This window comes from Callionymus lyra, chromosome 15 (assembly GCF_982586985.1).
Source record: "Callionymus lyra chromosome 15, fCalLyr1.hap1.1, whole genome shotgun sequence".
NCBI lineage: Eukaryota > Metazoa > Chordata > Actinopteri > Syngnathiformes > Callionymidae > Callionymus > Callionymus lyra.
This window is the reverse complement of record NC_141832.1, coordinates 6,790,034-6,802,208: the sequence shown is the minus strand read 5'-3', so window position 1 is coordinate 6,802,208 and position 12,175 is coordinate 6,790,034. Positions and strand designations below refer to the sequence as shown.

General features: G+C 51.8%; 1 protein-coding gene across 6 annotated transcripts in view; it reads right to left on the bottom strand.

The window, feature by feature from the left end:
* Positions 1–12,175, bottom strand: part of caskin1 (CASK interacting protein 1) — a 58,571-nt gene that overhangs the window by 250 nt on the left and 46,146 nt on the right. For 4 of the 6 annotated variants that reach the window (XM_087809888.1, XM_087809890.1, XM_087809892.1 and 1 more), the window contains 12 exons: positions 11,824–11,942; positions 11,644–11,725; positions 10,877–10,986; positions 9,175–9,285; positions 6,680–6,781; positions 5,910–6,048; positions 5,702–5,845; positions 4,589–5,646; positions 4,251–4,514; positions 3,580–4,132; positions 3,005–3,518; positions 1–1,765 (listed from right to left, as the gene is read on the bottom strand). The exon at positions 1–1,765 is cut by the window's left edge and continues 250 nt beyond it. In XM_087809888.1, the coding sequence (XP_087666014.1) occupies positions 1,669–1,765; positions 3,005–3,518; positions 3,580–4,132; positions 4,251–4,514; positions 4,589–5,646; positions 5,702–5,845; positions 5,910–6,048; positions 6,680–6,781; positions 9,175–9,285; positions 10,877–10,986; positions 11,644–11,725; positions 11,824–11,942 (3,293 nt within the window). In that variant the 3' untranslated portion in view covers positions 1–1,668. The remainder of the gene's footprint in view (positions 1,766–3,004; positions 3,519–3,579; positions 4,133–4,250; positions 4,515–4,588; positions 5,647–5,701; positions 5,846–5,909; positions 6,049–6,679; positions 6,782–9,174; positions 9,286–10,876; positions 10,987–11,643; positions 11,726–11,823; positions 11,943–12,175) is intronic. The other 2 variants (XM_087809889.1, XM_087809891.1) reach the window with 2 other exon arrangements.

Here is a 12,175-nt window from a genome sequence, read left to right as displayed (position 1 = left end):
GGTGTGAAAATATGTCAAAGTTCTTTTTTTTTTTTACAAATTTCTGATTTACTTTCACGTTGTTTTTTAATTTCAATCTTTATTTAATCATTCGTTAACTATTTACGTTCCTGCGATAAACATTTGTTCGATAAAGTTTTTCGTTATTATTGTGAATAATTACATTTAAAGTTGTTTTTTTTAATATATATTAAAAATATCTACATTTTTTCATGGGTTTTTCTTCTCGGACAATTTTCAAAGTCTTTGAATCAAACGTTAAAAAAAAAACACAATATTCAAATCATTCAAACATGTTTTTGTTTCGTTATTTTCGTGATGAGGTTAAAATTATTTTATGCTAATTTTTTTACTGAAACGTTAAAAAACAAAAGGAGTAAATCAATGAAAACTTTTCACCAAAGACGTTCAACATCAGTTCGACGTTTAAAAGAAAAAACATTCCCTCAGAATAAATACATAAATAAATGGCAGCTGAGATTTCCCATTATTTCCCCAGCCTGTAAACGCATCTTCAACTAGTGTGAGTTTTGACGTGTGTGTGTGTGTGTGTGTGTGTGTGTGCGACCCAAACGAAGCACGAAGCAAGGCACATGTTTGAAATAAACCCACGACTGCGTTTTCAACTCATACGAAAGAAAAACACGACGAACATCGACACACGACGCTGCAGCACGAGAAGCCACGTCCGAAAAATATCCCACGCGCCACGAACGCCTCTTGGTGTCGCATTTATACGTTTAACTCTGATATAGACTCGCCTGGACTCATGCAGGTGCATCATGGGATCGCGTCCCACCCAGAAGACACGCCCACAAATGTCCCTTTTTTTTTGTGCCGTAACCGTGGTGACGAAGCCGCAGATTGTCGGGAAACATCTGGAGGTGCTGATCCTCGTCTCTACGGGAGACGGGATCAATGCCTTCTGGCTCAGCTCATATCATCACGATGACCACGACGTGACAATCTGAGGCGCTGATCCTCATCCCTGCTGCGGTGACGCTAAAGGACGAGTCGTGTCCTCTGGCTCAGCTCAGAAGGGTAACAGCTCTGGGGGAGACGTCGGGGATGAGGATCAGCACCGCCAAGTTCGCAGCTCCGCCGTTGTTGCTGCTGCAACTCAACACGTCTGCGCCCCCCGCAGGACAGTGAGGGATGTTGCGTCTTCGTTGTGCGACGATTGTCAGACTCAACAAAAAGTTTCTGCCCGCGCACAGATGCATTCTGGGTATTGGTGATCAAGATAAAGGCTGGGGTTTGTTGCTAGGTAACTTCTTCTCCTGGTGTTTCCATGACAACCTGCTGGAGTTGTGTTATTGTGCGCTCCCGCGTCGGTGTGTGTGTGTGTAAACTGTTTTTTTGTGCTTCTGCCGTGTGTGTCGAGGACGGACTCGCACTCGCGCCACGTTTGGTCACATCAATGTTTTCTAGTCTGTACATGGTCACGACACCAGGGGGCACCATTCACAGAAGACATCAAAGCAATATGATCGATTATAGATTATTGATCCGTCGACAAACGCTCCATGCTGACCACGAACACGTCTCTGGCGTCACCTCCGTCTCTCCGGCGCCTCCTCTGGCCGGGACGGGGAGCAGCGAGGAGGCGGACGAGAGGAAGGAGATAAAATTGTGCGCCTCGTCTCCGTGGAGTTCTGGTTGCTATGGTTACTCCAGCATGGCGTCCAGCTGGTCGGCGAGGTCGTCAAACATGCTGCCGATGTCGTCCAGGATACTGACGGTCGTCTTCTGCTCCGTCACCGACCTGCACACAGGACACCTGTCACTCTGACTGCTACTGCCCAGGTGTGTAGGACTCTATGAACAAGATGTTGGACTCGTCTAAGGTGTGTAGGACTCTATGAACAAGATGTTTGAAAGTTTGACTCGCCTAGGTGTGTAGGACTCTATGAACAAGCTGTTTGAAGGTTGGACTCGCCCAGGTGTGTAGGACTCTATGAACAAGATGTTTGAAGGTTGGACTCGCCCAGGTGTGTAGGACTCTATGAACAAGATGTTGGACTCGTCTAAGGTGTGTAGGACTCTATGAACAGGATGTTTGAAAGTTTGACTCGCCCAGGTGTGTAGGACTCTATGAACAAGATGTTGGACTCGCCTAGGTGTGTAGGACTCTATGAACAAGCTGTTTGAAGGTTGGACTCGCCCAGGTGTGTAGGACTCTATGAACAAGATGTTTGAAGGTTGGACTCGCCCAGGTGTGTAGGACTCTATGAACAAGATGTTTGAAGGTTGGACTCGCCCAGGTGTGTAGAACTCTATGAACAAGATGTTTGAAGGTTGGACTCGCCCAGGTGTGTAGGACTCTTCAATGAACCAGATGTTTGAATGTTGGACTCGCCCAGGTGTGTAGGACTCTATGAACAAGATGTTTGAAAGTTGGACTCGCCCAGGTGTGTAGGACTCTTCTATGAACAAGATGTTTGAATGTTGGACTCGTCCAGGTGTGTAGGACTCTATGAACAAGATGTTGGACTCGCCCAGGTGTGTATGACTCTTCTATGAACAAGATGTTTGAATGTTGGACCTGTCCAGGTGTGTAGGACTCTATGAACAAGATGTTGGACTCGCCCAGGTGTGTATGACTCTTCTATGAACAAGATGTTTGAATGTTGGACTCGTTCAGGTGTGTAGGACTCTATGAACAAGATGTTGGACTCGCCCAGGTGTGTATAACTATTTTATGAACAAGATGTTTGAATGTTGGACTCGCCAAGGTGTGTAGGACTCTATGAACAAGACGTTTGAATGTTGGACTCGCCCAGGTGTGTAGGACTCTATGAACAAGATGTTTGAATGTTGGACTCACCCAGGTGTGTAGGACTCTATGAACAAGATGTTTGAAAGTTGGACTCTTCAGACACGTTAAAGAACCATCGTTATCATTTAAAAGACTCGACTCTGGATTAACCTCGATCTGTGACTTCTGGTCGATCGATCGATTGTGCGAGTGTGTGTTTGTTTGTGTGTGTGTGTGTGTTCTCACTCTTCTTGTCGCAGGATCTTGTCTTCCACCGCCTGCAGCGCCGCAGCCAAGGACGCGCTCGTCTCCTCCAACTTCTGATGCACCAAAGAATCCACGTTGAAGTCTGGAGTCGTGGCAACTGGTGCCGTGACCCCGAGCGCCGTCATGCCGCTGTCCACCGACACGCCGCCGATGGAGGAGCGCGGAGGTTTGACCGGCGGCGGGGTCGGGCTAGGAGTGGCGGGAGTTTGAGGAGTCTGCGGTGTCTGAGGCGTGGTCGGCGTCTGGGGGGTGTGGGGGCTCTGGGGGGTCGGGCTGGCCGGTTTAGTGTAGGGGGGGCTCGGGGTGTTGGCTTGGAGTAGCGAGGGCGGCGAGCTGGTTTGCCGGGACACGCTGGAGTGCGTCTTGATAGGCGGGGGGCCCGGGGTGGGCGACTGGGGGCTGGTGATGGAGTGCAGCAGCTTGGAAGGTTTGGGTGCTGTGGGCGGAGGAGCCGGTTTGGGGGACACTGGTGGAGGGATCTTCTTCCCCTCGACTGTGGGGGACAAAGTGATGCAGGTAAGAAACCGAGCTCTAGAACTGCACAAAGATCTCACCTGGACTGCCGGGTGTGCCGGGTCCTGGCAGAGGGACTCTCTTGTTTGGCGCGGCCTGCGGGGAGTTTTGTGGGCCTTGTCTCTTGATCTGAGCCACAATAGGCTTCGGTGACACCGGAGGTTTGGGTTTCCTCACCGGACCGGGATCATTGCTCACCGGAGCGGTTTGGTCGGTGCCGTCCGGACGAGCTTCTGGAGGGACCTGAGCCTGCGGCTGCTCAGTCACCCCGACCTCGGACACGGGGCGGCGCTTCATGGTCGCGGTGCCATTCTGGTAAGGAACCGGCTGCGACGTGTTCGGGGCCACTCTGCCACCGGGATCTCCGTCGGCCGGAACCGAATATCCTTCGGGCTCCTTGTCCCGACTCTTGGGCCTTCGCTTGACGGTGGACGACTCCTGCAGGGTGAAGTCCGACCCGTTTGGATGACCTTTGGTGCTGAGCGGGCGTCTCTTCAGGGTGGTCTCCTCCACTCTGGGGTTCTGCTCCTGGATCAAGTCTGTGTCTGCAGGGGGACCCTCAGTGTCTCCCTGCAGACACACACAAAATACACACTAACGGAAAATTCATATGTTCGTGGTAAGAGACAGTTGTTGCACAAACAGTCAAAGACACATAAACATGAGGAGCTGACGAAGACGACACATGGACAGAAGTAACGATGATAACTACCTGTCCTTCTTCTTCTCGTCCCTGCCGGCGGATGGTCAGACTCCCCTCGTCCGCGAACGGCAGGTTTTCCACGGAGCTGCCGCTGCCCGTGGATCCGGGTCGCGGGGGCGACACGGCAGGCGGAGGTGAGGTCCGAGGGGGTGCACAGACCACCGGCTGCTCCCTCAGAGCAGCAGCCACCAGCTCAGTGACCGGGCCGCTGATGGTCCGGCGTCGGTTGACCACTTCCCCGTCCAGACCGATGGTGTCACGCGTCTTGCCGACCTGTCGAACACCGGCGATGATCAATCAATCAATCAATCATATGCTGACATACTGACCAGGAAACATGTTCTCACCTGAAGGAGATTCTTCTGAAGCGCCATCCCTTTGGCTCCTCCACCAATGGAGGACATTTCCAACATGGCGGCGATGCTTCTCACACTTCCTACGCTGTTGGTCTCCACGGCGGCCACGTCCACCGACATCCCGGAGTCGCTGGCGCGCCGCTGCGGGGTGTAAGGCACGTCCAGCAGACCTCCGGAGGTGGTCAGCACCTGCGGCGGGTTCGCCTCGGTCAGGTTGGAGTTGGAGCTGGAGATGGCGGAGCTGGAGCGTTTGGGCGGCGGTGGAGGCGGACCTTTCTTCTTCTGACGCAGGGCGAGGGACTGCGTGTGGTTGCGGGGGACGGTCTTGTTCTGGTTGCGGACGGAGTGACTGCGACTGACACGATGAGTCACCGTAGCGTATTTGACGCCGTCGGCCCGGGCGGCGGTCGATCGCTGGACCCCTGTGACCTCCGCCTCCCCGCCACCGTCGCACTCTCCGTCCGAGACGGCGTGACGGCTCAGGCTGTGGGCTCGCTTCTGCTGAAGGGCGGAGGGTTCGGATCCGTCCTCTAGCTCCGCCTCAGGGGGGAGACAGAGCATTGGGACCTGGGACGTGGGACTCTCCCGGGTGTCGTTCACGTGTGGGTGGTGCTGAGGGGGGGCACGGTGAGTGGGGGACTGGGGCGGGTGCGAGCGTGGGGACTGGGGTCTCTCGCCCTGGATGTACTGCGGTTTCTGTTTGGACTGAGGTAAAGGCGCGCTCTGGACCGAAGAGGTGGAGGAAGAAGAGGAAGTCCTGGTCTTGGTCGGCGTGTGTGGGGGGGTGTAGGGGGGCGCCGGCTGGGAGTGTCTGTGTTTGCCTTGAGAGGAAACACTCCCCCGGTGGGAGGAGCTACTTCCTTGGCTGCTCTGCTGCCTCATAGTCCGCGCCTCCTTCTTGGGCGGGCCCCCAGGAACCTCATCGTGGTCTTTGCTGGGGGTCCGGGTCCGCTGAGACTTGACCTCTTGAGGAGGCTGCGTCAGGGCATTCTGGAGGTCGTTGCTCAGGTCACCGTCCTGGAAGCTGCTCATCTTGGGCGACATCAACTCTGCGGAGAAACGACCACTTCAGTCAGATGATTGACAGCAGCGTGCACCACTCACCGTCGGGCGGCGGGCTGTCCAGCGACATCACTTCCTGCTGCTGCGTGATGGGCGGCGGCTTCTTCCGGAGCGAGCCGCGCGCGTCCGAGTTACGCTGCATCTCCGCCAGTCTCTTCACCGCCAGCATGAGCTTCTTCTGGTGACCTGCGGCGGCGACAGTTGAGGACGACGCACTCGTCGGGTCATGTGATCAAACATGGTCGCTCACCCAGCTTGGTGATGCCGATCTCCTGCAGGTCCTCCCACGTGATGTCGGTGATGAAGTCGATGTTCTCGTAGCCGTTCTGCACCAACACCTGGTGGTACTGACCCAGACCGATGTACGACAACCACTCGGCCAGAGTCGCCTGAAGAACGCGAGAACCTTTTAAACCCTGACCTGTGACCTTTGCTCTCATTGTTGATGTTTATCTCGTTATTTATGCTTGAATGAAAGAAACACTTTTGAATGATTTGTTGTTTCAGACGTTTAATTAAATAAATGGATTTAGATTCGATTGTTTTTGTGTTTTTCATATACAATCAATAATTATTGTTACTTGTGTGGAGTGTGTAGTTCAGTGTGTTCAGTGTGGAGTGTGAAGTTAAGTGTGTAGTTCAGTGTGGAATGTGGAGTTAAGTGTGTAGTTCAGTGTGTAGTGTGTAGTTCAGTGTGAAGTTAAGTGTGTAGTTCAGTGTGTTCAGTGTGGAGTGTGGAGTTCAATGTGGAGTGTGAAATCAAGTGTGTAGTTCAGTGTGTAGTGCGTAGTTCAGTGTGGAGTGTGTAGTTCAGTGTGGAGTGTGTAGTTAAGTGTATGGAGTGTGTAGTTCAGTGTGTAGTTGAGTGTGGCGTGTGTAGTTGAGTGTGTAGTTCAGTGTAGAGTGTGTAGTTAAGTGTGTGGAGTATGTAGTTAAGTGTGTAGTTGAGTGTGTAGTTTAGTGTAGAGTGTAGTTAAGTGTGTGGAGTGTGGAGTTGAGTGTGTAGTTGTCGTCACTCACAGGCTTCTGCTCAGGGATAAACTCTGTGACCCCGAGTTTGTTTATCTCTGACGTCACTTTCTTCCTGTGACCTGGTTTAGAGACTCCGATCGCTGTCAGGTCCTACAGGCACAAGTAGACCAGTTAAAGACACACACATGCACACATGTACACACACAAGCGCACACGGACACATTAACACACTCAGAAGAATCAACTTGTGATAAAGAGTTGCAGAAGCAGCAGAGATGTCGTGATGTTAACTTGTTAAGATGTTGTGATGTTACCTTTTGTTAAGATGTCGTGATGTTAAGTTGTGTGGATGTCGTGATGTTCAGATGTTGTGATGAAAAAGAAGCTTTTGTTAAACTTGACTTGAATTGTGTCACTCGAGTGTAGCTACAGACACACACTAGCCTGGAGCTCACAAACACACAACAGAGTCGGGACTTCTACTACGAGTTTCTAAAAATAAAGTCACTCTCAGCAGCAGCAACGTAAACACACAAATAATTCAGTGTTTTCCTGGCAAGTGTAGACGGAGGCACGAGAGTGAACCTCAACATGACGAGGTTCAACTACGTTACACCTGCTCAGATCCATGTTTCAAGCCTCCTGAGACCGTTAACAGCTCTTCACCACTAGGGTGCTGCTCAATCCTGGAGAAGACGTGAGCGCACCACAGGTTCTACTTCATTTGGTGCTCCGCCCTCTAACCGCTTCGCTATTGGTTTATCCTCGAGGCCCCGCCTCATCTCTGGTCTGACAGTGGAATGTAATGATGGCGAATGAATATTGAAGTGAACAATGTGTGCATGAAGCTCTAAGACTCCCTGGAGAGGGGAGTACATGCGCTGTTGGTTCAGGAGATGGAGAAGCGACTCATGTTATGCCCTTTCGTCAACGGCCTGCCCTGTGACAGTGGCGGGCCGGAGGACAACCTAAAGTTCGTCAGGGCTGCGGTTCTGACGGAACATTATTCGGCTTGGAGTCGCCTGGTTTTACTTCATTCCAGATGGCAGAGGGAAGTAATCAGGCGGGGCTATGCGCTCCAGTTTGACCGTCAACCCCGCGTTTTCAGGGATTCTCTGGACACGCGTGGCGGAACAGGAGAAATTATCCTGTCTAAGAAACAAGGTCTTTACTATGCCGAAGAAGAGATCCAGCAGCAGAGATGATGAGCTGGTTTTACTCCCGGTACTTCCTTGGGCCAGGGGTCCGGTGTGGACCTTCATCCACCGGTCTTCTGGTGGATGGGGGCCCATCCTGGACCTCAGCTATTTGAACAGGTTTATAGCCACCCGCCTGTTTCTACTGCTGACAGGTGTAAGTCCAGGAGATTGGATGACATCTATCGACCTGATCGACGCATACTTTCACGTTCTGATAGTCGAGAGACATCAGAAGTACTTGTGTTTCGCCCTCGAGGATCGAGTGTGTCAATAAACTTGACTCCCGTGCGGCTACTCTCTGTCACCCAGGACCTTCACCAAGTGTGTGGAGGCAGCACTGGAACCAATTGACGGGATCTCCAGCTGATGCTGGATTCTCTGGCAGACCTGACATTTGAGCCCCTTGACCAAGTCCCACTGGATATTTTGTTTGAAGTCTCTCTCCTTCTGGTACAGACATCCACGAAGAGAACGAGTGAGCTTGTGCTCTCCCCATTAGCCCTGAGTGTCTTCCTTTGAGTCGAGGAGTCATCAGTGTCATTGCGTCCGATCCCAGTGTTCCGTTGTTCCGTTGTCACTTCAGCCTTCGCTAGAGCCTATCTCCTCGACATGGCGTCAGTATCAGTAGTTCATACTGTTTTTGAGCGATTCCATTCCCCCGAGGCCCGCTGCCCCAATGGATTTGGATCCTGGGCTGGCGGGGCCCTAGTGATGCTGCTGTCAGGAACGGCGTCTAGCTGGGGGTACATTGATCCCGTCGGGCTTCACTTTGGGTTAAAACCAATAGCGAAGCGGTTAGAGGGCGGAGCACCAATTGACGTAGAACCCCTGAGTTGTCATCATAATCTCAGGTTCTACGAATTGGTGCGAAGCCCTCTAACCTCGTCGCACAGCAGCCGTCTTTCTAGCTGAGTTTTCAGTTGGAGGAAGTGCGGCGGGTATATTTTGGGCTGGGTGGCGAGTTCACAAAAGCTTTCTCAGAGACGAGTAGGGGCCTCGAGGATAAACCAATAGCGAAGCAGTTAGAGGGCTTCGCACCAATTCGTAGAACGTGAGATTATGATGATAACTCAGGGGTTTCTATTCCAAGATCAATTTCATAAGAACAGTGTCGATGCCGATCCTGAAACTGTTTCCTGTCAGTGACTCCATGAGAAGATTCAGCAACATGGAAACACATTTATTTGAGGTGTTGGAAAAACAAACTCTGATTCATCTACTTGGATCATCAGCTGTGAGGCTATGAAAGCTAGCACTGAGACTTTGTGCTGCTCCTCTTGAGGGTCCTGAAGGTGGATTGCCGTGAGGAGGAATGGGGGGGGGGGGGGGTGTCAGGTGCCTTACCTCCGGGGTCATTCGGCTAATGGTGGGCAAGTCATAGCCAGCGCCCAGGAAGTTTGGAGCGTAGACCTGCAGCTGAAAGTCGCTCAGCCATTGGACAACGGCCTCTGAGCTCTACAGGAGAGAAGACACTGGTTCTTTAGGTTCTTAAGGTCCAGACAAACAGGGCCCGAGATCACGTTTTTTTTAGACCCTCACCACGAGGGGTCATTGTTGGATTGGTCACAATTAAAAGCCCACGACTTTTGCAACAAGTACATGATGGTGGAACTTCAAGGAAGACCTTGTGGTGCCAGTTTATGGTGGTACTGGGGTGAAGGTTTTCAGTGGTCCAGGTTCGGTCACGGTGCAGGTTAAAGACGCCATAGAGACGGCTCGGAATGCGACAATTCTGTCGGATGAGACGACCTAATATGACGCGACATCATTCCATAGACATCCTGAAGGTTTCCTCCTGGATCTTTTAGAAGCTTCCTCTGATGGTCTATGAGAGAGGAGGTTCTTGAGGTGCTCACCAGGTCAACACGAGCTGAGCCATGACTGACAATCTGAGACAAGGATTGTCACAGACACTGCCTCCATGTGTTCGTTCACTGGTAGTGGATCCATGTATGGTCCCGGCCGGATGGTTCTTAACGTCCACCATGGCACATGTTGACATTCCAACGTCCCGGGTGCAACCCAGAACCGGGTCCATGAGGTATTTGGATCACAAAGAATCACATGTTCATACATTGTGATCTGCTGCGTCACTGGATCTTCTTCCTAAGCAGGTCAGGACCAGGAGCCATGATAGTTACACACCATAGTATCTTCAGCCTCCACGGAGCAGAGAAATGTTTGAAGGCCATGGTGCGTATCAAACGAGTCCAAGTGAGTCCGAAAGGTGTTTTGTTTCTGACGGTTTCTAGTCTCACTTACAGAACCAGGCCGTGAAGACAGAAGGTAGTGAGCGAGTCGTGGACCTTTCATTGTGACCAACTCAAGTTCATCTGCTCAACGATGGGTTACTTCAAGGCCATCTATTCTAAATACTCTTAGACTCAAGGAGGTGCGAGTGAGAATAAAGGAGCGTCGACGTGAACCATCACGTTTTACTTCACGATATCCACGTTTAAATATGAGACGATACAGAACATTATCCTGAAGGGATATTGAGGAGCTGGGAATGAAGCTAACAGATGGCAGTGATAACACGACTTACATGGCACGACACACACACACACACACACACTCATCACAACACCTGCTATTAAATATGCTCACATGTTATCAGGCTTTAAATCATTTATACAATAAGGGCTCAAACGTGGGCGCACACATGTCGACGAACACACAGAAACCAGTCAGATTTCATCCTGTCGTCAAACACTGAGATGATGGACGAGGAGTCGTCGCGGCAACGTAAGAAAAAGCTGTGACGAGCTGCAACTTAAACGGGTGAGGATGGATGTGAGGATGGATGAGAGGATGGATGTGAAGATGGATGTGAGCGAGACCCACGAGACTCACCGCGTCGCGGCTGCAGCCGAACACGCTCAACACGGACGAGGCCAGTTGTGAGAGAAACCGTTGGGTCATCTTTGTGTAGTGAACGTGGAGTTGTTGTGATGAGGCAGTGAGCGATGTGTGTGACGGAGAGAGAGAGCGAGAGAGAGAGAGAGCAAGAGAGAGAGGGAGTCTAGTGGATCCGGGACGGTCCTACCTTCCCCTCGCCTAGAGCCTCCCCTTTCCTGGACACCGTGGCGTCGTAAGGCGGCGCTTCGTGGAGTGGACAGCCGGAGAGGCTGGACGTGCGAGAGGAGTTGTTGGAGCCTGGAGGAAGAAACGTCATTTTTTGAGTCACCGGCTCAGACTCGCTCGAGCACGTTAGTGTAGTTGTGTGTCGGAGGTGTGAGTCCTGACAGAGACACAACTACACACTGTTGATCCATCAGGATTCAAGACAGTTTCTGCAACTTTTTCATCAACAGATGGTCAAAGTGTAGTGTAGGATCCTCTCGGCCTCACTCGACTCCACTCTACCTGGGAACGTCTGCCGGCCCCTGATTGGTCAGAGAGGGACGTCGCTGAAGAGTCGGCAGCGCGACTCAACGACACAAGAAACATTTATTTTTATAAAACACTGCGAAGTACGATATGTCGTCCGGACCTTTTCGTGTCTGGTACGTACGACGTCGCCTCACGTTTCGTGGCGTTCACCACAGGCAGTGGAAACACAACAGGGTGGTGTCGAGCGGTGCTGGAAGTGTGTCACTTAAATCACTGTAAAGGTGTTGAACTGGTGGAACAGAGACGGCAGCAGCCGCAGTGTTGTCCCACGAACAAACATTCTAAATAGATTTTGGGGGAAAACTAGAGATAAACCGCATTTTGGTTCCGAACCGTCACGATGTGTAACCGTCGTCAAGGACGATGACAACCAGTGTTGATATTCTGACGGTCACTGAAAGTATTTTGTTCGTTGTGTACCTGGAGGCTGGTCCAAAGACTTGGTCTGATCCAACAGATGCTCCTTGGTTTTGGTGGACTGGGACAGGACTGTGGCGAGAAGCTGCGAAGGAACAGAAATGAGACGGAATTTAGCCACAATTGTCAACTTCTCGAGCGGAGATAAATCATTTTTAACGTCTGGTTCTGTGCGCCTCGTACCTTCACGCCCTCGGCCTGAGCGTGGAGGACGTGAGCGGCGCTGCCGGCGCTCTGACCGCTGCCCGAGGACCGGACGCTGGTCACGCTGCCCGAGCTCCCGAGGCTGCTTCGGTCTCCGCCTGTAACGACCGACCATTCAAGACACACACACACACGAACACCAGCAGCCACAGGCGCAGATTCGCAGTCAAGCGACACACAGATGGAAACAAACACACATGGTTTAGCCGAGGTCCAGACGGTCGGTGTGACTCTCCATTGAATGCACTGGGCAGCTGGTTCTGATGGACAGACAGTGATTTGATTGATGGGTGAGTGACGGATGAGCGAAGTGGACGAGACAGACTTCTCA